Source organism: Sturnus vulgaris, chromosome 4, assembly GCF_052056855.1.
Source record: "Sturnus vulgaris isolate bStuVul1 chromosome 4, bStuVul1.hap1, whole genome shotgun sequence".
Lineage (NCBI taxonomy): Eukaryota > Metazoa > Chordata > Aves > Passeriformes > Sturnidae > Sturnus > Sturnus vulgaris.
In genome coordinates, this window is record NC_142246.1 from 25,091,003 (window position 1) to 25,117,816 (window position 26,814).

General features: G+C 40.0%; 1 protein-coding gene and 1 long non-coding RNA gene across 6 annotated transcripts in view; one reads left to right on the forward strand and one right to left on the reverse strand.

Annotated features, from left to right (window-relative positions):
* Positions 1-14,118: 14,118 nt before the first annotated feature.
* Positions 14,119-15,058, reverse strand: LOC148223914 (uncharacterized). The gene is made up of 2 exons (XR_015803085.1): positions 14,783-15,058; positions 14,119-14,643 (listed from the first exon to the last, which is right to left on the reverse strand). It is a non-coding gene; the product is annotated as an uncharacterized LOC148223914 (long non-coding RNA).
* A 631-nt stretch (positions 15,059-15,689) lies between these two features.
* Positions 15,690-26,814, forward strand: part of GABRB1 (gamma-aminobutyric acid type A receptor subunit beta1) — a 121,007-nt gene continuing 109,882 nt past the window's right edge. For 2 of the 5 annotated variants that reach the window (XR_015803084.1, XR_015803083.1), the window contains exons 1-2: positions 15,709-15,826; positions 15,903-15,970. Coding sequence is in view for 2 of the 5 variants with exons in the window: in XM_088163324.1 (XP_088019450.1) it covers positions 15,754-15,826; positions 15,903-15,970 (141 nt within the window). In the remaining 3 variants the exon portion in view is untranslated. Of the gene's footprint in view, positions 15,827-15,902; positions 15,971-26,814 lie in introns of those variants that run through there. The other 3 variants (XM_088163324.1, XM_014887976.2, XM_088163325.1) reach the window with 3 other exon arrangements.

A 26,814-nucleotide genomic window follows, 5' to 3' on the forward strand; every position in this document is an offset into this window, starting at 1 on the left:
AATCAGATCAGGAACAACAGAAGAATGGATGCACAGCTCTTCAGAAGTCTAATTTCACCAGAGCCAGATAAATTTCTCTGGGTTAATCAGACACTTGGGATCTTCTGTAAAGTGTTGTGATTTGTTTCTCTGGATCAATTTCTGCTCTAGCATGGACTATGCCAGCGGGGTACTGAGAAATGGCCTCCAGTAAAGAGAGTGTCTAGTTTTTCTCCCTTGAAATACAAAGTAAACCCTTATTGCAGAATATTGAAAATATTTCCTAGTGAGATTATTTTATATAGGGATACCTCAGTAAAATTCTGCTGGCAGAAGTGAAACTCAGAAAACTAAATTGAGGGCAATAGAGGGTAATTGAGAACTGGGCAGAATCCTGCTGGCTAGTCAGAAACTTGGAGCAAAACGTGTCTCTATGGCACTGTCACTTATTGCAGCTGCTGAGAAAGAAAACAAACATCCAGGCAGAGCTGGGGACACCCTTGGGTTTAGATTGTTTTAATACCTTCTGGATATGTATAGGTACCTGCGTGAGCTGAAATAGCAAAGTTGAGTGGTATTCACCAGTAATGATTTCACTACACGAATGTTGTGAGAAATGCAATCACACAACCCCCTCTCAAATCCATGCCTGAAGTCAGTAGTTCTGGTACAGCAAGGAACCAAAGAAATTCCCCTTTTCATCAAATCTAGAAACTGAGCTGGTCTTCGAATGATTTCCAAGTTCTTCATAGCAAAGAATAATATTAAGGATACCTTTTGTCTCTTCAGTACAGGTATTTCAGTGAAGTAACTGCAGTAACATTCAATAAAGGTAACATCAGATTACAAGATTTGTGGACATGCCATGCAAGGGCATGAAATACTCATGGCATATTCATGTTGTTTTTTCTAAGAAAATGTAGACATCTTCTCCTGCTGTCATATCAAGCCTGCCTCAGGTTGTATTGATGCAGTATCTTGGTGCCACATGAGTCCATTTACTCCCTACAAGTGCTAGAGATAGATGAAAATTCACTTTTTCTAAATCTAGAAAATTAATTCTAGCATGTCTCAAATTTATGAGTGGTCAATATCTCCCTTAAATCCAGCAATGATTACCAAGAAGTCCATAAGATTAATACCAAAATTAGGCTGTTGTCCTTGATATCTGAAAAACTATATCATTTGTAAATTGATAAAGCATTTACAAAACAAGAATGAAGGAAACTTAAAGTTCAAAATAACAGTAAACAGTCCTGTAAGCCACATATAGTACCTCTGAGTATTTTTTTATTACTTCTGATTTATGCATTGCTCTCCTTAATTTCAATATTTTCTGAATTACAATTTAAGAGCTATTCTAGGGGTTTTTTTGGTAAAGTATTTGTAGCATAGACACACAGAAGCTCCAGAGATGCTTCTTTGTCACCAGAAGATATATGCTGTTTTGAAAAGTGCTACTTCAAATGGTCTTTGATCTCTTCACAGAATATCTGGGTTATATCACCTCTCTAAAATAACTTGATGATTCCAAGAAGGATTTAGTGGTCACAGGCTGGATTGATGGTCCCCAGAAGTGTTTGCTGAATTCAGCATTTTCCAAGCTTCTCCAGCTTTTACCACCAATTCTTCCAAGATTCCTCTGAAGAAATCTCACCCATCAGGTACTATTGTAAGAAGGGGACTATTTTTGCCTGGCTCCATATGCTCAAAAAGCACTTGAATTTTTAAAATAGATTTTTATATTTTTTTTTACTGTCCCTATACTGATATATCTTACTACTGATTTTTGATGAAACAGGCATTCTGGCCAAGCCTCAAAAGCAGGTTTATCCAAAGCTATGGATCTTAAGTATAGCTTAATCCTTTTTTTTTTTGTACAACACAGAGAAGCAGATTTTTTCACCACTCTTCCCATTTCTACTTTACCGTCAGATAAGGTGGAAAGAAAAAGAAAGTCAGTTATTTTCCTGTGTTAGTCATTACCTAACCTTTACAGGTTTGAATTTTTTGGTTTGACTTTTTTTCTCTTGTAAACTATTGGCTTTATCAACACTACAGATTACATAGGTAAATTGCAGGTTCCATCCTTTCCCATAGGAGATTTAATTATTCAGCAGATTTTTACTTGATTTAGTTTTGACATCAGATCCATGAAGACAGACAAGGTAATATTGAAAAGGCTGTGAAAAATCTTTAATGCCCAGCTATATGTTGCATAGTTAAAACCTCTAACTCTTAGAAAAGAGAAGATAAAACTGAGATCACTGCCAAGTATCTCAATGTTTCTTTATGTAAATAGCTGAGACATAGATTTCTTGGATTTTTTTTAGTTTCTATCCATATCAGCAGAGTTTCTTACAGTCTTGAACAACCAACTTGTCTTCACATACATCCTTTCTTAAAAAATCAGGGGTTGAGTATCCATTCTTTGGAAAGCGTATACCCCGATCCCATTTTTGGCAGATGACCAAGAAAAGATACGGATACCTTTGCTGTACTAACTAAAGAATCTTTCATTCCTTTCTTCTCCAACATCTACACTGATTAAAGAGATCATATGAAACCTACATGTTTACCACAACTTTGATCTAGAGTTCAGAGAAAGTCTGTACTACCTATTCAGGGAAGAGTTTTCAATCAGTGGGGATACCAGGACACTGTGGGCCTTCACCTCTAGTGATGCACTTATGTTTAAAGAATGTAGATTGCGGGTCTAATGATTGAAACTTGAGTTCTGCTCTGGGAACAGTAAGATAGATGCATGAGCTCTTTCTGGCTTTTCTTCCAGTTCCAGCTTTCCCTGTAGTTCCATTTCCTGATGTAGTTCCAGAAGTCTTCTTTCCATGTTCCTATTTCAGCATCTGATCACAAAGTTTTTACCTATGCATTCTCTAAAGTACTTACAGTCTAGATAAACAAGACTAAGTAAGGACTGGTTACCGAAAAAAAAAAAAAAGTACTGTTATTTCTGTTTTGCTGGGAATAGAAATACATATAGCTTAAGCAGCAATGCAACACAATGTACAAAATGTAACTGCTTCCAATATAAGCAATGTGCAGCGGAACGGGAGCTTAATTCCAGTCCGCTGTGTCCCAGGTCAGTTTTCTAGTCATCTTATCTGTCTTTTCAAAGCACAGCATAAGCTCTAAGTAAAATTGAACCTTCAGCTGGCCCAGCTTTGCTTCACTTCCACGGCCAGAACTCCTACGAAACTGCAGGAGCTGATGCCGACATGCATTTAGCTGTGTATTTTTTCCTCCGACATATGGTATTTACAAGACTGCTCTACAGTACCATGGGTATTTTAACACATATGTCCTTGATTGCTGGGAATAAGACTAGAAAATCCTTTGAGTAGCAAATATATAAATGTATGTATGTATATATATATATATACATGCATATATTGCTATTACTGATTGCAAGAAGATTTATGTGGATTATAGTGATTGACACATGGATGTTTAAGGAGGTAAACTGTGAGCTTCATAATTAAGGGGACCTCTACTCTACACACTGCGAAGAAAATGTGTTTGTGGAAGCATTCACTGCAGGAACTGCAATTTGGGGCAAAAAGTATTGTTACCAAGAAAACACTAGAGGATTCATGTGATCATGACCTCTTCTTTCTCATCTGACCCCAATACTTTCCCAGCACACACACTCATAATTTGGCATGTCACTGACCCATGTCACATCTGCTGACAGGGCCATCAGGATAAGTTGCAGTCATCTCCTCAGCGGCAAAGTGGGGAATCAAGGAGACCCCGTGGTTTCCATCTCTAAAATAGGCATCCCCAGAAAAATAAGATAAGAAAACTCTCTTCGTGCAGGGGGAAATGCATATTTTCCTAAAAGCAATACAAATCTGTCTCTCTTTCATTTCATGGTAGCCAAGGTTGTGGGGATTAATCTGGGAAGCCCTGTATCCTGCCTTTTCTTGTCAGAGCTCCCACCTTTAATGCAAAATGTGTCAAAAAATTTGGTTGCCACAAGGAATGGTTGCAAATTCTGCATTATTCAGAAGTGACAGGCAGGGCAGAGAGGGGCAGGGGGCTGAGGCAGGGGAAGTTTGTGGGGGCTGCCATAGCTCTGAAGGAGAGGGGAGGAAGGAAGGCTGGATGCTCCCACTTGCAGTCTCCTTCAGATTCCTGCTTTCAGGCAGAGCCTGCTGCTCTGCCTACTGGTTTTAAGACAGCTGCACCCTGCTGCTGGCAACTGCTCCCAGAAGGAATAAGAGACAAGATGCACCAACAAACTGCCTTCCTGGAAGGCTTCATTGTTCCCAGCCATTACTTGTTTACTAATCCCAGAAGTATATGAGTCATGAGCAGATACCCAGGGAATACTTAAATATTCCATGGAAGCCACAAGTCTGGCCCTTGACTCAGAGCGAAGCCATTGGCAACAGCTCTAGTGATTTTCTTCCTGCCTTCCTGGTGCCTGGCTTGCACAAAATGAGGAGGAGCCTCGTTTTTCTTTAAAAAGGAGAAAGGAAAGAATTGCAAAGTCTCTGGATTGTATAATGCCAGGAAAAAACAGAAAATTTGTTTACAAGTACTGCATAAAGGACCCAAAATCCTACAGGCAGGTAAGTAAAACTGAGACTTCTGATCTCATGAACCCTGTGGGACTGACTTCTGGTTCTCAAATGTCTGAAGCTAGCAGTACTTAAGAGGCTGTGTTGATGCTGCTCTTCCCTCATGTTACCATGCTGGGGGGTTGGCGAGCTGTGCTCAACACTACCTCTTCACTGACAATGATGTTCAGCTAAGAACTTTGCTTTGGTTGGTTCATTTCTCAACACTGCTCCCTTTGCTGACGTCAAGCACACAGAGTAAAAGACTTTCCTTTCTACCTTGAAAGAAGTACATCCTTCCCAACATTTGGAAAAATATAATAGCAGCAGAAGCAAGAAATGCAGCCACTAAAAGGTATTCTGCATCCACCTTCTTACAAGAGATAGCTCATATAGTGGTACATCAAATATAGTCAAGCTTCCCTTATAATGAGAACATTTTTGTACTAAATAATGATATCAGCACATCTGTGCATTACGTCGAGAATATTCCCTTTCACATATTTTAGTATAAAAGCAAAGAGAATGATTGGTGGTGTTTGTGCAAATTGAGCTGTCAAGCAGACTGGCCCAGAGGTAAACAGCTGAACAAATTGGTGTTTAGACCTGTAAGCTCTGCTTGTAAAAGCAAAATTTGCCATTGTGGTAAAACACTAAATCTAAAAAAAGATGCGTAATTAGTCTGCTCTTCATTACCATCTGGTGGTTGTTGCATGGAGTGGCATTACTTGCATCTCAAAGTTAGTGAAGAAAAATTTCATATCCTTAAAAAGGAAAGGGCACTGTAGCAGCAGTGTGCAGCACAAGGGAGGTGGCTCTGTCTTATAGGCATTAATACAAAGGTATCAGGTGAAGAAAATACTGTAAGGATGAACAGGTAGAAAAGAAGTAAGAAGTATTTCTCTCAAGTATTTTGAGGTGTACCTGAGTTTCATTTGCAAGGAACTGAGAACTGCTTGGGGAGCAGTGTGCTCTTCTCTCCTGCTGACAGCAATGGCAGCTGAGATCATTTGACAAGATATTTGTTAGCCACTTTCCATAACTAGTTCCCAGATCTTCACTACTCACCCAGAGAGATATTTTATAGAGGCAGCCTAGCAGGGGAGCCTTGTCCTCAGTGGCAAGCAAGAAGGAGCTAATCCCGTTCTACAGCTAGATGACGGCTGGCTCACCTTTTGCACAGTGAATAGTCTCTGTATCTATCCACTCTATAGTCTCTACCTCTTCCCCTTCCCACACAATGATTCCCACACAAAGGGAAATTGTGGTGTAATTCAGCTTGGAAGCAACTTTTAGAAGTCATTGGTCCAAACTTCTCAAAGCACAGCCAGTCTCGAAGTTAGACCAGGTAGGTCAAGGGCCTCCAAGGAGTTCCTCACCCTTTTCAATCTTCCTGGAATATTTCTTATCCTTGGAATATTTTTTATGAAGGGATGGTAGTCTGCTCTTATATAGAGTGAAAGAAGTACAAAAATTGACAAAGTGCAATACCTTTTTGCTTTTACCTAAGTGTATTAATCAATAGGTAATTGACGTGCAGTGACAAGTCCACTCTAAGTAGTTTGCAACAGTATCAATATAAACTCCTGGACACAGCCTCAGAATGTACTGATTTGTGTACACCATGGGGTTGATCCAGTGCAGCTGCAGCATTTTGTGTCTTATGTACCAGACTGAATTTTTCAAGAACAGCATGATAGAAATTCATTATTATAATTATAAAATTCACAGGGCATAATGCACTTTAAAACTGAAATAGTTTTATACCTCAGTTGCTTTTTACATTTAAAGATGCACTCTTCAGAGTCTTTCTCAACTCTGTCGCTGATTTCCACGACCTTGGATAAGTCATTTAGGCCAAATCTTCTAACAAGTGTAGCTCATTCTATGTGCATCAATTTATATATAAGACTGACACAGACCTTATGGAGGTGAATACCCAAATCTGCACTTAAAATTTTGATCTCCACACCTCCATGTCTGAATTTCTTGTTCTTCAAATTTTAGAAAATACTTCCATATATTGCACGGATATTTGAAGGCATCAGTTAGATCAAATGCACACAGTGAATTTAAAACATATAGGAATATTAAGTATTATTACCAAATAGGTCAGTATTTAACCAATACCCATGCCCTTAGTAGTTTGGACATTTTGTCAACGCTCTGTCCCATTTCAGATGTTTAATACATAATCAGCTTTCTAAATATTTCTCTGCTGGATACAGATATGAGAGTACATGAGATTACCACTATCTGAGAAATACCCTGTCTTCATGAGCAGGCCTCCATCATCACCTCCCTCACCTCTTAGGCCACTTAGACATGAGAAATGAAGACTTCCACTGCTGATGGTGAAAATGAGTGGGTGGAAAATCCAAGGGACAAAAAGGAAGCTGAATATTTAACAGAGATAAATATACAATTCTAAGAGGCAGACTTCACAAGATGAATGGTTTTAAGAGGAGGAATAAGTTATCTTTGCTGCCTTATTAACCCAAAGCAATACGTGATCTTTTCCCTACCCAGAATGGAGAAGTAAAAATCTACCGTGACTTATGTATGATTTAGATACTAGGGTCATTTAGCTCCAAAACTCACTGAAGTAAACAAAAACCCTGCCACTCATGCAGGTGATTCTGGATCAGAACAAGATAGCATTTTTCATTCTGAGTTCCTAATTTACTATAGTGTTGGGGTTTTCTCTATATTTAAAATACTTTGTTTTCTTACAACCTCATTATTGTGATTTAATCCTCTTATGCAAATTTTCTAATTCTTCATTTCCCTATCTGACTACAGGCAGATTTTTTTTTCTTTCTCAAAGGGGAGTGAAAAGGAATTTTCCTTGTCTGCCACTCACATGTCCTAGCACCTTTCAGTGAAACACATTTTCAGATTTTCTGATAGCAAGACCTTGATAATGTCCAGAGCTGAAGTAAAAATTAAGCCTTAATATACCAGGTGAAGGGAAAGAAGCACTCTGAATCAATGAACAAGTCACTTAAGGAGACACTTAGCAAAACAAAGGAAGACACAACAAAGAGATTGAGAATATGAGAAGTCCACTCATGTGAATTATTTCAAAACCATCCCTTACAGTAGGAAAAGATGAGAGAGAAAAAATTCCAAATTATTAATATATTGATATTTGTTCTTTTGGCTTCTTCTGCACATAAAACTAAATCTTCTTTCAACCTCTATTCGTTTCTGTCCCAAAATGATATTAAAAACTGTCTGAAGCTAATATTGATATCACACAAATGCTTGATGCTGTTCAAGAGAAGCTCAAGGGAACAAGGGGAATGCTCCTGCATCCTTTATCTCAGCTTTTACTGCTTCCTGAGCTTTAACATGCTGCTGATTGCTCTAAAAGATAAGTCATGATGTTTCACCCTCTGAACTGGATTTGAAGGCAGCCACAAAAAGTCTTCAGTCTTTTCCAAAATGTGTGGACAGTGAATAAAGCAATACCCCATGCTGTTGAACCATCTCCCCTGAACACCTCTTCTCAGAGCAGTCATCCATGGGAGCATCCTTGTGCCCCTGTGCCCGCCACTGCAGTGGGAAGAGATACCAACAGGGGCTAAATAAACTAGTTGCAACCCAGTTCTGTGATCTGGCTAAGGAACACCTTTACTAGTTCCCTGTGTTCAATTTATTTTTTTCTTCAAATTCTTAACTTCGCACTTATTTTAGCCTTTATATTAAGATCCTTTTTCAACTAGCTAAAAGCAGCAAAAATGACAGGGCGCAATCCATTTCTCAGCATATGGACCACTTCCAGTGACTGCTGCCAGCCCACATGACGTATATAAATCATAGATTTGAGACCTGCACCCCTACATCACTTAAAGAGGTAAGTAAAATGACAAGTTATCTTATACTTCCCTGCTGACAGTGACTCCCAGCAGAAGAGGTTCACACGTGCTCTTTATTTCAGCAAGCCAGAAGCATCTATCTCACTCTCCAAATGTGCTCCTGAGGCAAGAAAGGAGTGTGCAAGCAGCTGGTGTGTAGGACTATTGCATTTGTTAAAATCATGCCCACATTGTTTTCTCCTAGCGTAGGTATGACTGTGCATGGTGATACCTAATGCTGTCATTTTCACGGCTGTAAATTGACAACAGAATTCCAGGGGAATTTGCCATCATCAAAGAAAACAGCCTGCAAGATTTCAGTCTGGCAGGTTTTATTGTTATATTTTGCTCTTTCCATAAAACTCACTCTTAAATGTGAGAGGTGACACATTTGTAAACATATTCTTGAAATACAATGCAAATTTTTCTTATTGTCACCTCCATCTTTGAAAGCAGCAGAGGACCTTGATAATGAGTGGAAATATAAAATGCCTACCTTTCATGAGGCAGGTGCAACAGTAAGATAAAGAACCATTTATATTTGTGATGCCCATTCTTGGCTCTGTTCTAGCTTTCCCTTTTTAGGGTTTTAACATATATAGGCACAACCTCTTTAAAAACAAGTAATATAAAATCTCAACTAAAATGTGTGTTTCCTTTCTTACTGAACTCAGCTGTTTGAGGAGTATGTGATTTGGAGTCTGGGTCTTCAGTGCACTAAGAATACTTTTGGGTAGATTTAATTTTAAAACTGGAAGTGATGGCCAATAGAAAAGGCCTGTGTTCAGCACCACTTTTCATCACAAATCAGATTTAAGTCAAAACTTCAAAACTTCTAATGCAAAACTAGTTTTGAGGAACAGCTAGCCAAGATCTTCAATCTTCTCAGCAATATAACACACCAAATAAGCAGAGGCTACTGGAGATTAAAAAGGAATTGGAGCTACCATTTCTATGGAAGAATTATAAACCAGAAGTACAGGAAGAATGCATTGTTACCACACTTTAAATCCACAAGATCACAAAATACTTGAAATTGGATGGAGTAGTTGAGTATCTCCTACTCAGCTGCAGAGCCAAGCTCAGTTTCTTTTCTGAGATGCATTAAACTCAAAGACCAGGCTGCTCAGGAGTATCTTTCAAATAAAAATGTCTTGAAAGTATGTAATACAAAAATGTATATTTTCTCAAAGAAAATTTAATTTTGATCCAGTTTTTACTTAATTCTTCTTGAGAAAGGAACTCTCGGAGCTACACACTTATGGAAGACATTGCCAGAGGAATTGCATATGTGACTAAATTCAGCCATTCTATCTCCTTATTGCTAGAAGAAAACAAGCTAGGCTCTTATTTACATGACTCACATTCACAAGTGTTTGTAGTGAGTGCATCACATCACTGAAATGGGACAAAGAGACACATTGCATTCTAGTGGTTCTGCGTGGTAAAATGCTTCTGAGTATGAGAATGCTACTCATAAAACCTGATAATTTAAATAGGGATTTCGAGTGAGCTGCTTCAGAAAACAATGAAAAAGCAAAGCTGGATAAAATTAATCCATTTATCAAAAAATAATTTCTGAGCCATTCCACTAACAGTGTTCTATTTCTTATGCTAAAATAACCCTGTACAAATCAAGACAGGAGCAGGCCTAAAAAGCGTAGAAGCAAAGTTCTCAATCCTACAAATATATAAGCACTTTGCCACAGTATGCATCAGCCTCTTAAAATCAAGGGAGCTGAAGAACTCTCCTAAGCATTTTACAGTCTTTTAAAACAAAGTACAATGTGCACTAGAAAGATCTTAATTGATCTTTACACGGTATAAAAAGAGGGATTAAAATGAAGCACAAAGATGATTTGTACCTTTTTCTTTCCTGAAACAAGAGTGAGGGCTTACTGATACACTCAAAGGAAAGGGAAATAGGTGAGGGTGAGGTTGTCTCTTTGGTGTGTAGCAGTACCATACTGTCTACACATCCCAGGATAAAGCACAAGTTCAGCATGTCAGTCCTCAGCTCTTCTCGATCCTTTGTGCAATTTTGCTGCTGCACTGAAACCCTCAAGGCACACTAAAAGTAATTCCAGCTTGCAGTTTTCTGCTGTTTGAGAAGATAGTTCATAAGCTCTATTTGATTCAAGGGATTACTGTAGATATAAAACAACAGTAGAGCTATCACTAAGCAGATGAAATAAGTGACCTATTTCATTACCTGCCTCTTTGTGTATAAATATGAACAAGATTTGGTTTTTACCTGCACAGGCAGTCATTTCATAATTCCAAGGTTTCACTTAATAGTTTTCAAACCTAACAATTCAGCTTAATTGATAAAAAAATTGATCTAAAATTTTTAACTTATATTATTGATATGATTATTGCAACATGTTGCCTGCTCAGTGCCAAGTAAAAAAAAAAAGTGTAACCATCCCAATTCTCATTTTTCTTTCAGCTGTGTATGTAGTATGAAAAATCCACACAGCAATTCCAATTGGACACAGATTAGGAGTATCCTGGATCTTCAAGTCCCTACTTGCAGTTTCTCAAAACCTGTCAATATCAAAACTATTAACATTTTCAGCCATCACCTCCACATACAAAGTCTACAGTATGAAGGACACAGATCATCTTTTTTGTTTCTCTGTTGTCTCTGAGCAGACACACGGAGACACCTACTTTCATTCTACTTTTAAGAAGGTATGAAATATCACTACAGAGAGATTGTATAGTCATAATTTTTGCATTTTTTCCCCTTTGTTTCTTTTAAACTTGCAGTCTTCCTGCCTACAGATCTTAACTAGTGGGACATAGAAAGAATTCCAAATTTCCCTTTTTTTCATTGATCTTGCTTTTTTTTTCCTAATTAGCCAACATTATCTGAGCAGGACATTATCTTTGTATGGTGGGCACTTTCTGATGACGAATTATAATGGGCAGTGCAGAAAAGGTATTAAATAAGTGGGAACATTAATTTGTGTAAGAAAAAAGATTCCTTCCTGAAAGTTTAAACATAATGAAGGTACAAAATGAACATGCATTTGGCCCAGGATAGTTTCTGCATCATGCTTTATGATTATATTATTTGTCTTGCTTCTAGGAAGCATTTGACATGCCTTAGAATATGAAAAAAAAAAGTCATGGTTAATATGTTAGAACTATTGTATTTCAATTGGTTTAGTTTATTATTGTTTATATTTACATTGTTAACACAGACCAGAAAATATATTTTAAAATTCTTATTTACAAGCTGTATGTCTATCTCATAGACCCTATACAATACTAAACCCAAAGTAAAAATGATTGGGAAAGAAATTTGGCACTATCATTGGCAATAGTTTCAAGGAAACTTATTGAACAACGGTATGAGCAAATAACCATAAGAAAAGACCATAAGAGCAGAAACTGAAGCCACCACAGGTGTTTGAAAACCAAACTGGGTTTGTACAAGGGGGTTACAGCTCCTACAGGCTGAGAGCTGGCTGCATCCCACCTCAGCACACTGCTGAGTGTCACTAAATAACACACATGGGTCAGGGTGGTACCTCTGCCATGGAACTTCATTTCACTGACAGAGGGGATAGGAAAGGTAATAGCAATAGAAATATTTAATTATTTCTGTCAAGGTGGACACTTCCATGCAGAGGACATGCACTTTTCTTGGTATAGTAGCTGTGTTATCTCCAGTCTTATTAAAAAACACAGATATACAGCTGCATATCTCAGAGAGAGAACTAAAAATATTGAGAACTACTGGCAAAACTCTCCAGATAAAGCTCCTAGAACTTTGGTCACTAAGCAGCCTGATTCCCAAAATTGCAAATTAGCCATCTACTTAGTTGCCTATGTTCTCGGGTGCTCAGGAACTTCCAAGATGCCCAAAGGCCATGTTGAGTACCCATCAGGTTTCACTCAGCCTGAGTGACTGAGCAAACCCTATTGGAGTGGATGGAAAGACATACTGCTGTGCTTTGAATCTAATTTATTGACTGCAGAAGCAGCTGCCATTGAAGCACATGTCAAAACCAGATCTGATGTCCAGATGTCTTGTCACCTCTATAAGCCTTTAGAAAACATTTGCAAACAATATTGACAAGATTTGAGAGTTAGCCCCTTCCCCATAGTCATTCATTTTGGATGTCTTTGTTCTTTGTACAAGAGGTTGTTAAATAGATCCTGAAGCAAGAACTATGTCACATGGAATGCTTTTATCAAAATTATGTCAAAATTCTTCCACACTGGTGGCCTGGAAAAGCATACTATATTCTCCTAGAAACAGATATCTGCAAAGAGAGCAGAACTTTAAATTCTTAATTCACTGACTACTTCAGCTGGCAACATGTGTGAGAAAGGAAGTCCTACTGATAATAATTTACCTTTTTCAGTCCTGAAAGCAATGGAAAACACATCTTAGACATGTTTCCATCATCCTCCCCATATGGCAAGAGAAATCCTTCTCATCCCCTCTGCTCTGGCTGTGTAATGCCATGCAGCTCCTCCTTTGTATGATTATTAAAATACCATATACATCTCTTTGTTTCAAAGCCCCCATTGCAGTTGTTTCAAAACCCAAGTTTAGAGCCTAGATGTCTGTTGCCTTCTGTTCTAGCCTTCTGATTGTTGATAAATTCTTTGTACAGTTTCTCACACTCTTTCTTATAAATAATGATTGTTTTACATTTCTCTTTAGAAGAAGGGATTAATAAACAGTTAATGGAACCTATGGAGTCAGGAGGTCTTACCCTCGCTGTCCAATCCATAGTCGTTGTTGAAATTCTGTAAATAGACATGTAATGTAAATAAAGTAATCCTTTTACTACATAAATCATCAAAGTCAAGAGTGTAAGTCTCTCTCTCTCCCTCTGTGTCCTAACGGCCACAGATGTCCCCAGTAATCAAGCTGTACAAAATGGAGTTGAATTTCAACAGTTTGGGTTTTATTTTTGGGATGTTCAGTGGAGGAAGCTCAAGGCTGGTCTCCAGAAGCCCGGACAGCTCAGTTGGGAGAGTTCTCAGAGGAACCAACTTGCCAGTAAGAACATCCTATTCCCTCCTGGAAGTATATTTGCTGGGCTGAGACATCCTCCTGATTGCAGGAGACCTGCAGGAGAGGCTTTGCTCATGCCTTCTCAGACCAGATGATAAGATCAGAAATTCACCTAAACCAGTTCAACTATAAATGGGCATTCAGTCCAGGGGCCAGACTACAGGTCATCTGAACTAAAGCTGCCCTGAAATGTGCAGCAGATTAAGAATTCTAGTAGAACAAATCCTTGCACTTATGCCTTAGGACAGATTTTGGCAAGCCATGGAGAGCAGTGGTTTCCCTTAAATAAAGCCATATCTGACTTTCATGTGGTTTACAACAAAGCTAAATGTAATGCTGCATACCATCAAGAAGTAAAAGGGACTATACAGATGCATGGTAAATCGTAATTCAGTGCTTCAGAAGAATTTTAGGTAATTTTATGATGGCTGTGTGTGGTATAACTCTAATTAAAAAGATATTCTTTGGTAGACAGCTATAGGCAGGATTTCTTTCTTTTTCTTCTTAAAGTGTTCCACTCAAGCCACAGCAATTATAATTGAAGAAAACTCTTTCCAAAAAGCAATCCTAAAGTACTCTCAAGTTAAACTGGGAGGGCACGTTTTTCAGCAGCTAATTACTGAACTAGGAGGAAAAGAAAAAAAAATAAAACATCTCAAAGAAAATAAAAAATATTTATTATATACTGTTACAAAGAACTGATAAAAGAATTACTTTCATAAACTTGTACACTTGTGGTTGGAGAAAGCAGATGTGAGATGAAAGACTCCCATAGTAATCTCTTAGGAAGCATGTTGTGCTCCTTCTCCAAGAGTGACAAATTTTCATAGAAAAATGCATTGTTCAAAAATTTGTCCCAAAAGATCCTCAAAACTATCACCAGGATATGTCACAAACTATATCAATATTGCAGCATTTTTCAAATATAGTGGCATATTTCAGCTACAAAAAACATCACCAAGTCTGCCATTTCTCAGAAACAAGTCTGCATGACGCTGAAGCAGACTCAAAAGCATCCAATACTTATTCCAAGGGCACCGCACACCGGACTGTGAAGCACACAGAGGAGATGGGTTGAACCTGAAAGGGCTAAATGTTATTTCTGTTGCGCTACGGTGTAGCGAAAGCGAGCGGCACCGGCAAAGCCATAAACTGTTCTCAGGGCTCACAGGAACAGTCTCTGCGTAATGAAGCGCAAGAGAGAACAGGTTACATTACAGCATCCATCCCGAGAGTCTTTTTTTTTTTTTTTTTTTTTAAAAAAAAAAAAAAAAAAAAAAAAAGGACAAAAATCGTGTTCTAAACGCAAGATCAATTACATTTGTTAAAAGGGAGCGTCGAGCGCTCCGCGGGGTGGGCGCGTCCTCAAGCCTCCCGGCGCCGGGCAAAACGCTACTTGCACCAAAACATGCCTTTTGTACCGAATTTGCCATTCCCCTTTCACTTCATGGCTAACATAACAGCGAGGGGAATTTTCTCGCCGAAGCGCCCTCAATGGCTATTCACAGTCTCTTGACGGGAAACCGGCGCTCCGGCGGCAGGGCCGTGCCCGGCGGTGGCAGCCCCTTCCCCACGGCAGATCGGGGCTCTCGGTGCCGCTGTGCCCCGCCGGCCGCGGGGCCCCGCCGCGCTCAGCGCTCCCGCGGCACCTGTTGCGGCGCCGCTCCCTCCGCACCCCGGCGCCCTCAGCCCTCCACGCCCTCAGTACCCCGGCGCCCTCATCCCTTCTCGCCCTCAGCCCACCGTACCCTCAGCCCCCCGTGCCCTCTGCCCTCCGCGCCCTCAGCCCTCTCCGCGCCCTCAGCCCTCTCCGCGCCCTCAGCCCTCTCCGCGCCCTCAGCCCTCGCCGCACCCGCAGCCCTCTCCGCACCCGCAGCCCTCTCCGCGCCCTCAGCCCTCTCCGCACCCTCAGCCCCCCATGCCCTCAGCCCTCTGTGCCCCCAGCAGCCCTCGGCGCGGCCGTGCCCGGGCGGGCAGAGGGGCGCCCCGGGGCCGCAGCGCTCCGCTCCGCGCATGCGTTCCGCTCGCGGGAATTGTTTCTCCTCGCCGCTCCGCACCAACTTCCAGTCCGCGGCTCGTCCCCCGTGAGGCGGCGGCCGGGATGGGGGAGGCTGCGAGGCGGGCCGGCCCGCGGGCGCTGCTGCTGCCGCTGGCGCTGGCCGTGGCGTGCGCGGCGCGCAGGTGAGCGCCGCCGGGGTGCGGACGGAGGGAGGCAGGAAGGCGCGGGGCCGCCCGGCCGCCTCTCTAACCGGCTTGTGCTTCTTCCCGCAGCGCCGATGGGCCCAGCAACATGTCCTACGTGAAGGAGACTGTGGACAGGCTGCTCCAAGGCTATGACATCCGCCTCCGCCCCGACTTCGGAGGTGAGCGCCCGCGCCCCCCCAACCCGTGCCCCGGCTCCCCCAGGTCCGCTAACGCCGCCTCCCGCTCCCCCCTCAGGTCCGCCCGTGGATGTGGGCATGCGGATAGAGATCGCCAGCATCGACGTGGTCTCAGAGGTCAACATGGTGAGTGACTCTTGGGCCGGGGCGGTGGAGCCCGCACGCCGCCCCGTCCGTGCTGGGGCTGCCGGAGCCCCGGGGCCCGCCCTGCCATCGGCCGGGAGCCCGGCTGCGCGGGGATGCGCTACCGAGCCACAGCGATCGCCGCAAAATAACCGAGCACGTCGCAGCTGCTAGGAAAAGTTGTTTGCGTTTTTGGGAAAATGTTGGCATGCCTGCGGCGGCACTTCAGAAGAGCTCCCTGCCTCGGTCAGAATACCTACTGCAGGTTTGAGGTTCTGTGTGCCTCTTGGCCTGGTTTGCCCTTTGCGTAGTCAGTAGCTACCGTCGAAAATGCTGGAGTTTCTTGAGCTGTGGCAGCAGATGGCCAGATGTGCGTGCTTTCATGTTAAATTATTGAAAGAGTTAGACGGTTCACTTTGCACACTAGTAGCCTTGAGTAAAAGGTGCAAAGAGAAAAATAAGAAGAACTTCTAGAAAACACTGTCTTGTAGAAGGGAAAAAAATAACAACACTGCAGAGTAAGTGTATAAGGATGTTTCTAGCTGTCAAAATCAGAAGTCTCATAGCTACAAGTGTGAAACATACTGCATTTGATTTCAGTTATCCTGCAGGAAGGAATGCTAATAGACAAGCAAGCTTAAAGAGCAAAAATGTGACTGTTTAGTGCCTGCCTCATTTGACATTCTTTTCCCAGAAGAAAACAATAAATCAGTTGCAAGTTTGAACGTTGTACAAAATCATGTTGAATTAGTCAGCATCATGGGCATTTTGGTCTCACTCTCTTTTCTTACGTTTGATCTCAGATGAAAATCTCAGATGCTTTCTGTACCTAAGGGAACACCTACTTAGTTAAAAGAAGCTTAGAAACCTTACATTTCCATCTTGATCAGCAGTTTATTTTAGTGGGTGATATTTGCTCATTTGAAATAATTTACCCAAGAGTGGGGATTTCTTCCTTGGTATATTATTTAATAGCTGTCATTAAAACAATCTTTTCATAGATTTTTTTTTTTTTTAAATTTTGTTTTCATACGTAGGTTTTTTCTGTTGTTTGTTATATATATCACAGCTTCTGCTTGTGTGTAACTGTTCTCCTGGTCTTCCTGTTGCTGTACTGTACTTTCAGGGAGGAACATGGTACAGACCACAGAGATAAAGCAGAGAAAACATAACATAGACCTGACCAAAATAGTCAAAGAACAAATCTACTCCAAGCTATTTCTACGACTCTGTAGTAGGATTGCTGCTTTCACACCTGGAAAATGCCAAACAAAGTGAAACACAAAAACACTTGTTCTGAAAAGCCCAGAACTTATCTTGTAAAGTCTCAACACCTGAAATACTGCTAATCTGTAGGGGAGTGGATGTCACAGTTTCCAATGGCAATCTTACAGGGCATTAATTGTGTTGCACCAGCTCATAGCATTTCTTAGTTGCATCCTGTACCTGTCAAAGCTTTTTTCTCTGTTCTAACACTTGCACAGCCTCTGGGAAAGAGAAGTTATATGCTAAATAGATTCTTTGAATAATCTCTGTGTGTAGGGGGCAGCTTGACTAAAATTGGTCAAAAAGTAAGAAAATTTTTTCATTTCCTACAATGTCACATCTCACAGAGCAAGGAAGCAACTGGTCACAGCTGTAGCTGTAGCCATTCCTGAAGGCAAAATATGGAGTCTCCATTCTAAATCAGTTGGAAAGGGCTTTCTGATATCACAAGTGCTACCAGTACATACCCGTATCTAATGTTCTGTGTTTATTGTGTTGTTAGAGATTATCTGCCTGGTTTTGGACAATGATCAGTAATTTCATCCATCATTGCAAAAACAAGACAATCGATATCTTGGCATAAGAAAAGGTTTTTTACCTAGTAAAGCAATGCTTTGTTCTAGTACTTTTTTTTATTTCTGAGAAATCACAGCCTTGAGATGCTTAATGTTGCAGTCACATGTAAGTCATTCATCTTCTTTTCCTTTAAACTGTGTCTTATAGATTTTTTTTTTAATTTATTTAGGAAGAGCTACTGTTCTGTGGCTTCAGAGCCAGAAATGTTTTTCGGTAGATCTTAATTTATAGTGTCCTCCAGCTGTAGGGCAGTTTTGTTGCTGAGGGAAACCAGTAATAGGAGCCAGGAGAGCAGTATCCTCATCATGTGAGGTCCTCCTGGCAAGGGAGTCTGGTTGGATCCACCACAGTTCAGTCAGTCTTATCCTAGCAGTATTGGAGGGAGTTGTCTTATCCCTTGGCTTTCCTCAGGAACATGAAACCTTATATCCAGAGTGACAGAGACACGTATTCCCAATCATGGTGTGCACAGAATTAAATGTCGTATTCCAGTCTCAATGCATAAATAAGAGTAAAAATTTATATGTAGGGAGAGAGAGACTATGAAGGAGGTGTTCTCCTTTGGTGTGTTGGGTGAGACATGGTCATGGCTGTAGATGTCTGCCATGTCAACAGACTGATTTGTATGTCCAAGTACATCCAATCCTTGAGTAAAAAGTTGAGATATAGGCACCAGAAATTTTTCTAATTCTGAGGGTACCAATAGTAGTAACTGTCTGTTCAAGCAGCTTGGCTGGTTGAAGTGGCTTGTTCTAATCTACTAGACTGTTGTGAAAAATTTTACTCAGTTAATGAACCAAGACTTGCATAGTCTTGAAATCAACTATTCTGGATTTTTTTCCTTTACTGCTCAGTCCTCATCTCCTCAGCTTGTTAAATAGCATTATTTTATACCTGCTTGGTAGTTTAATAATACTGCAGTGAGCTGCCATACCAACTTTTATAGGACGATTAATTGAAATGCTCATTCTTGCGACTCCCATTTGACATCAGATGTCTTGTCTTACGTTGATTTTTGCAGGTAATAGTCTGAAGAGCTTGTCATACAACAAACAAGCAGGAGAAGTAGAATGTAAACATCCTAGTGACCATTGCCTGGTTCTAACTATGCTTTCTCCCTAATATACCACGAGATAAGTTTTAATTTAGTTTTCCATCTGATTTTCACAGCCTTTCTACAGTAAGTGCACACATTACCTTCCAAAGGCACAAGGTAACCTTTGTTCTTGTCTCCGTTAATGACTGTTCAGCTAATTTTCATTCATGACAGAGCTCCTTAAATATAATAGACGTCTGCATGAACACAGAGTCCATTAAGAACCATGCTACGACTAGATCTATTAAGCTGCTGTGATATCTGGATTACTCTGATGCCTTTATGCAGTTAGCTGAAGGTGCTGCTTGTACATCAAGAATAAGCATGGGTAGAATGATAGGCAGTAATTAGCATCATGCTTCAGGGCAAGCAAACTAATAATGTATTGCTTCATCTACTAAGAAACAGTTGAGAGAAGTAACTGGACTCTAAAAAAATTCATATGCAGTACATGTTGTCATTTTCTTTAAAATGTGTTCCTTACTGAAGAAAAGGTGGTCAAACCTTTATAATAGGCAAAAGATGTCATGTACATGTCCTAAAGTTAAAAAATATGCATATGATAAAGAACCTTTTATAGAGTGGTTAAAAAAGACACCAAAGGGGAAAGGAAAAAAATAAAAGAAAAAATCCCTTTATTTTATATTGGGAACACTGTTCCCGACCTACCATACTGATTTTACACTGATGGTGATGTAGTTTCTGTGATCGCAGACTGAAGGTTTCATGTCCCAGCAATAAGAGGTAAAAGAAAACATGGAAATAAGCCACAAATCTTGCAGAGATTAGTTTAACATCCCAACCTGTTGCGTAACATTTTTTTTCCTCAGAAATAACTTATATGAGCTTAAACCACTCACTTTTTGTATTCTTTTTGTAAAGAAATAAGCCAACTGCATAAACATATATGTATTTATGATGTATGTACTTATATATATATATATACACACACATATAAACAGAAATTTTCCAGTTTGCCACGGAATCCTCCAGGGCCTAGGAGAGCAAAGGCCTTCCCCTTACTTTAGGGCTGATGTTAGCCCAGGTGGCTATAGCATCCTGCAGTGGTAGATGTTTAGCCAAGAGAAGCTGAATCTGTGGGCTGAAGCACCTGAGCTGGGTAATGCTTAGAACCAAGGCACTGAAAGTTTGACCATAAATCCTGAAGGCCACTGCTCATGCATTAGAAGCTCAAGCTCCAGAAATGGTAGAAGGGCTTTTGTGTGTGGACACAGGTTAAGACACTTTTTGGAGATTGAGAAAGACTTAAGCTGTGTTTACTGCTGTAGCCAGAATTTCACATATCTTATTCCTCCTTTCTGTCTTAATTAAGAATCTGAGAATTTAGCATGGTGGCTGTTGTGAATCTCAACGTAGGAAATAAATCCTAGGGAACCAAATTGGCATTATAAACCCCATCTCATACCTCTTTGCATCGGAGCAGCCAAGTCTCATTTTTTGTAATTGTAAGTCTGGTTCATATAGAGCTAAAATGTCAAAAATTCCTTTAGCCCCAGCCAGTGTGGCAACACAAATGATAATAAATGGTTCTTGGTCTAAATAGATACACATGAAGATGTTCATACAGATTAAACTATTTTTTTTCTAAAAATTCATAAAGCTTAATAATTATCAATGAAAATTTACTTAGCTGTAGCGCAGAAGAAGAAAGGAGAAATACTTTTTTGTTGTATAGCAACTATCCTAAAGAGCATAAAGGACATGCAAAGGCCTTTTATTAATATTAATTAATATTCTTAATATTCATAAGAATGTTCAGTAACTGATTTTTTTTTTAATCAATCATGGAAAAACTAATAAAGTAATGATACATAAGGGCCAGTTTATTTAATCACTGTCTATTCCAAAGGGGGTAATTATATTAGAGAGTAAAATGTGGAATGAATGTAGAAATGGGCAGCTTGAGGTTAAGCAACTGGATTACTGTTAGTGGATGTTTTGTTGGATCGTTTTTCAGATGACAAGAATAAGTATTTCTTCAACAAAATTGATAAATAGGCAAAACTTATAAAGCAATAATGTAAATGTTGTTTCATATGATCCAGAAATCTGATATATCTTAATTTTTCAAACATTGAAAATAGCTTCAGGGTTGATATAAGCTGTAGTCCGCATTTTCTTTTAGGCTGACAGGCACAATACTTTTCTGTTTTCAAGGCTTACACAAACTAGCTGTGGATGCCCTTTAGAACATACGTATATCTTTTGTCTAATGTTAAATGTTAATGCCACAGTTTCCCACAAGTGCAACTCTCCTAACTCCTGCAATCTACAGTTAATCAATTGTATCACAGTGGTGCCTATGACATTAAAGGGGTGACACATCCACTTTAGTAGTGGAAGCTTTAGAACCCATTTTGAGGTGTGTAGGATGTAACTGAATAAGGGCTATTCCTGCAAAGAGATAGGCTTTTTAGTTGTGTGGAGAGGAAAATGAAAAGATTTCCCCAGCACTGCCTGTTTAGTGTATCTGCCTCAAACAGCATGGCTGTGCTGTGACTGTTAGAAACATCCAGCTGGTGATCTGTTAATGTGCCCAAGTCCCACTGCTCAGTGGTACAAACCTTTTGAAACATTCATGGCCCCAAATGGTTGTTTAATAATGGAACAGTCAATGATTAACACAGAAAGACTCATTCCCCAAAATTAACTTATTTCTAAAGAAAGAAAAATAAATCCATAAAATCAAATTTTGTTTCTTTCCTTGTGTGCAGGACAGGGCAAGTAATTAAAAGTTTTCACTTTTTCCACAATTGCACTTCCCTTTTGCTTCTGATTTTAGATTTTACATCTGACTTCTGAAAGAGAATATCAGAACCTTCCAAACTAAGCGTTTTTCTTTTTAAGGTAATTCAAGGCATACACTTCAATGTCTGTAAAACTTAGTCCTTTTTTTTTAAAATCAGCTTTACTGTGTACTCTATTGCCTGAAAAGTTCCATACCTCCTCTAGGCCGTAATAATAAATTATCTACCAGCTGCAGCTCAGAGCTGGAGCTGAAGCTGTGCAACCAAGAGAGGGAACACTCACACCACCAGTTCACCCTGAGGTGGGAAAAGATGGAGGAACCTCAGTGGAGGTTTTGAGGAGGAACCTCAAAAGCTATTACCAGAAAGACCTGATCCTGTTCACAGTATTTTGTGACAGCAGAAACTGTTAAACCCAGAGATTGCTTTCATTCAGACGTAGCCCCAGCTGATGTGTTTTGTTGTATTCCAAACAGCAGCTGCTTGGCAGAAGTGTGGTTTATCATCTGCCATCCGTCTTAAGTGTGCTGTACTTTAAAGCGTCAGTAAAGGCCAGAAAAATTACTATGAGGTCTTCTAGCAAGTGATGAAAAAGTCCAAGATGGCTACTGGAAAGATTTTACACTTTAATGCTCTTTGAGACTCCTGATTTTCTTCTAGAAAGAGGACCCAGGATCTCAAGTATGCACTTTCATGCTTGTAGAATTCTCTCACATAAAAAATGCCTGTAACTTTGGCAGTGTTCCAGAAAACATATTAAAATGAAATTATTTCCACCCCAAGGGCTAAACTACTGCAAATATTTTCACAAGGAAATTGGTCATAGGAGTCACGGAATAATCTAGCAGAATAACACCAGATAATGCAGTTGATTCTTTCTTTAAGCAATAACTCTGTGTTAAAGTTTAGATGGAATGGAGAATGTAGAATATAGAATTTCTTGCCTATCCACTTTTACAATAACCTTTCAAGATTAAATGGTTGCTTTTTGCCAAAGCAGTGTCGCACTGAGGTTTGTTTCATCCTCTGCTGGGACAGATCCTTAATGGTTTATGTCATGAACTGAGGAAAGGTAATTTAAAAGATTCAAAGGCAGCTTCTAGAAAGCTGTATTATCACTCAGATATCACCTTATAACAAGATTGACTTGTATGGTTTTAAATGCTCACATTACAGTACATAGTTTCAAAGCAAAGATTAATGATTTCAGACTGCCAAACTTAATTAAAGGTTGGAATAAATGCTCTCCATTAAAACTCATCAATCCATTTGACTGAGATGGAAGAATTTCAGTCATATCTTTTTTAATTGCCTATAGAAAGGACCGAAGAGTTAGCAAAGTTAAAACTGTTGAAACAGATAAACGGTGTCTAAATATTATGCAGGATCTTAATCACAGTAAAAGAGGAGTGCAGTTAATTTCCCAGTATATTTTTAACCTGAAGAGCCTTGTAAGTGTAACTGAAGTAACATGAGTAAAAGTCAGTGTCAGGTAGATATGTTCATGCTTGTGTATCTCAGAAACTTCTGTAAGTACTAATTATTGCAGTGCACCGAGGACTCCTGTCCCATTCAACTGGACCAAATGCTGATAGTCCCATGTTTTCAATGAATATACTCACAGATAAAATTTCTTATGCCACTAAAATGAAGTACATATTAGCTCCACCAGCTCAACAGTTTACTCAGCAGCTTGCAGGAGCAGTTCAGCTCTCCAGTTTACATAATTTTTAAACCTTTGCTTCTTTATAATTTTCTGTTATTGTTGCTCTTCAACAACATGAGGGATTCCAAGCCTGGAATGATACCCTCCTCCCCTGTGTTCTTCCATTATGATATCTCCTTTCTTTAACCAGTGTTTCTTTTGTAAACCGTTAACTGATCAAAGTAATACACTGGTTGAGGAGAGACATGGATGAGGTTCGGAGGCTTCATTCACATTAGCAGATTTCACAGGCAGTGCAGCTTTGTCACTGGTTTCCTATTGAAGGGAACAAAACATGGGATTGACTGCCACCTGTAAATTCTAAAGTTAAATATTAATCTGGAGATGATTCTGACATATCACTCAGGCAGGCTTATTACCTGGGTTTATTGTGTAACCTTATGGTTTCAATGACTTTTGCACAGTTTCTATTTGGAAATGCAGGCAACAGTGGTGCTCCAGATCATAGAGAACAAATAAGTGGAAGAGGCACTGCTGAGGACAACCTGTTGTTCCAGGGAATAGTCAGGGCCTGATTCAGCAGGAAAGGACTGCTGGCCCAGCAGGGACCCTGCTGGTCTCTCTGCCTCTTTGCAGGGCCCATCAGGTCAAGCTGCTGTCATGGCAGATGGCTAATTCTTTTCAACAGATTTGAAACAGCAATACTGTGTTTCAGATTTTTTTTAATAGTACTATATAGAGCCTTTTACAATGCAGGCAACATTTTTTATGAATGCATCGTTGATTTTTTTCCAAGGATGTTTGTGGGGCTAGAAGGAACTTGCAATAAAGCAATTGTTGTGCTGGTTTCTTCTCATCCTAGTGATTATAATAATGAAGAATTCAGCACAGTGTTATGGAAAGAAATTTAAAAATATGGAGCTCTGTACCTAAAACATTATGAATCCATTAAACTCATTAGTATGCATAATTTTGCAATTTTTAGTCAAAAAAAATGGAAAGTCAGTATTTCATGTAATTTCCACTAAACAGAAGCAATCAATACAACATGTTGGAATATTCAGGAACTCTAGAGGAAGAACAAACTGGACAAACTTTATGCAACAGCAAGCCAAACGCAATTTTGAACCAATACACTTTGTTTGAAATACTGTATTAGCTAATACTTTTATATATCCATATGCTCTGGAGTCATCTTTTATAGAAATGCTATAGAAGAAAAATATATTTGACTTCTTGGTAGGGGAAAACATTATTCCCATTTAGTAGCCGTTCTTCCACTTCTGAATGTCAACTCCGAAGGGCTTCTCTGGAGTACATGGAGCATTGAAGTGCTTGGCTCACCTTATTCTTTGGTAAGGTTCCTTTGAAAATCAGTGAAGTTGCTTCAGTAATGAATCAAACCAACCTTATTCAAGGTGATTATATTTTCTTGCAGTAACTGCATTTTCTTGGAAAAATTTTGCCAGTAACGTGTAAACTCAAGACAATATAAACTGTTCTGAACACACACAGACATCAAGAAAAAAACTTTTAAAAATGCTTAATTGTTATAATGATGCTGCTGAGAAGCAAAATGCAAAAAGGAATGAAAATGAGCAAGTGAGAAAAAACAAGAAGTCTGTTACCCTCATGGGAATATATTCTCTGTCATTGCAGAGTCTTGGCTTGCAGACAACTTGGATTTCCTTGAAGCTTTTTTACAATTTTCCTGTTGCTATATTCATACATTCTAGCCTAGTGTTTAAATTAAGGGTTGGAGCAATCCCCAGTATCAACACAGGCTGGGATATGAACAGATCCAGAGCAGCCCTGTTGAGAAGGACTTGGGGGTGCTGGTAGATGAGAGGTTGGACATGACCCAGCCATGGGCACTCAACACCCTGTAAGCCAAACGTGTCCTGGGCTGCATCCAGAGCACCGTGGGCAGCAGGGCCAGGGCGGGGATTCTGCACCTCTGCTCTGGTGAGACCCCACTGCAGGGCTGCATCCAGCTCTGGGGTCCCAGCACAGGAAGGACATGGACCTGTTGGAGCAAGTCCAGAGGAAGCCACCAAGATGGTTGGAGGGATGGAGCTGCTCTTGTATGAAGAATTGGGATTGTTCAACCTGGAGAAAAGACCAAGGTAACCTAATTGCAGGCTTCCAACCCCTAAAGCAGCCTACAAGATGGAGAGGGATGTTTTACAAGGGCATGTAATGATAAGACAAGGGATAATGGCTTCAAATTGAAAGAAGTAGGCTTAGATTAGATAGTAGGAACAAATTCTTTACTGTGAGGGTGGTGAGGCAGTGTCACAGGTGGCCCAGGTAAGTTGTGGATGCCCCATCCCTGGAAGTGTCTAAGGCTGGGTTGGATGGGGCTCTGAGAAGCCTGGTCTAGTGAAGGCTCTCCCTGTCCATGGCAGGGGGTTTGGAGTTAGATGATCTTGTCCCTTCCAGTCATAACCATTCTGTGATGGTATAATTTAAACGTTGGTGTAAGAAGCTATCAGTCTTTCCAAGACTAATCTGAGACCTCAGTCTCCTTAGTCCATGCTGAGCCAGCTCCAGTGGAAACAAAATGAACATGAGCAACTACCTACGCATCTTCTTTTTTATTATTCACACCCACAACCATGTTATCAGAATGGCATGCAAGTTTTAAAAGTCACAAGTGGAAATCTCTTCTGTTCTTTGCAGGTAGAAATAAATTACCTTTGATTTTATTTGTATATTTGACTTTAAAATAAAGAAATCAAAATAGATCCATAATAGGAGCTTTGAATTTTGTACTGAAACTGGCAAAATGTGTGGGTGTTAATGCCTCTTCCTCCTTGTAATCACAACAGTGATTGTAGCAGCAGAACAAAGCTGTGAGTGGAGGTCCTTATTCCAAAGGTAAAGACAGTGATTCAGATGGCTTGGGTCATGCTCAGAAAGTGTTTTGGAGGCCAGTGTCTTAGATTTCACTCTTGTGTTCAGCAGGAGATCAGTGCCTACAGGGATTATATGTTGTTTGCTTTATGGAAGGAAAGAATCTCGGGAGAGATACCAAGTGGAACCAAATTTCTGTCCTTACATGGATTTTTGGATTGGTTTGTTTGTTTCACTTTCTCTGGCCCTCAATTGCTTCTCTGTTAAGATTTCTACCTTACAGGGATAGTATGGGAATTAAATGCATTGTATGAGCATTCATTTGGACAGTGAGCAAGTTTCTGCACACTCAGGTGGAAAGAAAAGGCATACAGCCTACAGCTAAAAAAGAATGCATCCCCTGTGACCAGTTATTTCAACACAGCATCATGGCTTATGACCCAGCTGGTCTGTTCATACATCTCTACAGCAATACTCCTGCGGTCCTGACAGGAATTTATTTCCTACTTACCTAGAGAGAAATCCCAAGAAAGCACAAGATGTTGCATAGTAATTACAATTTCCTCAGTGGTATTGCTGAATGACATATTGTGATATATCAAGAGGCAGCTGTGAATTT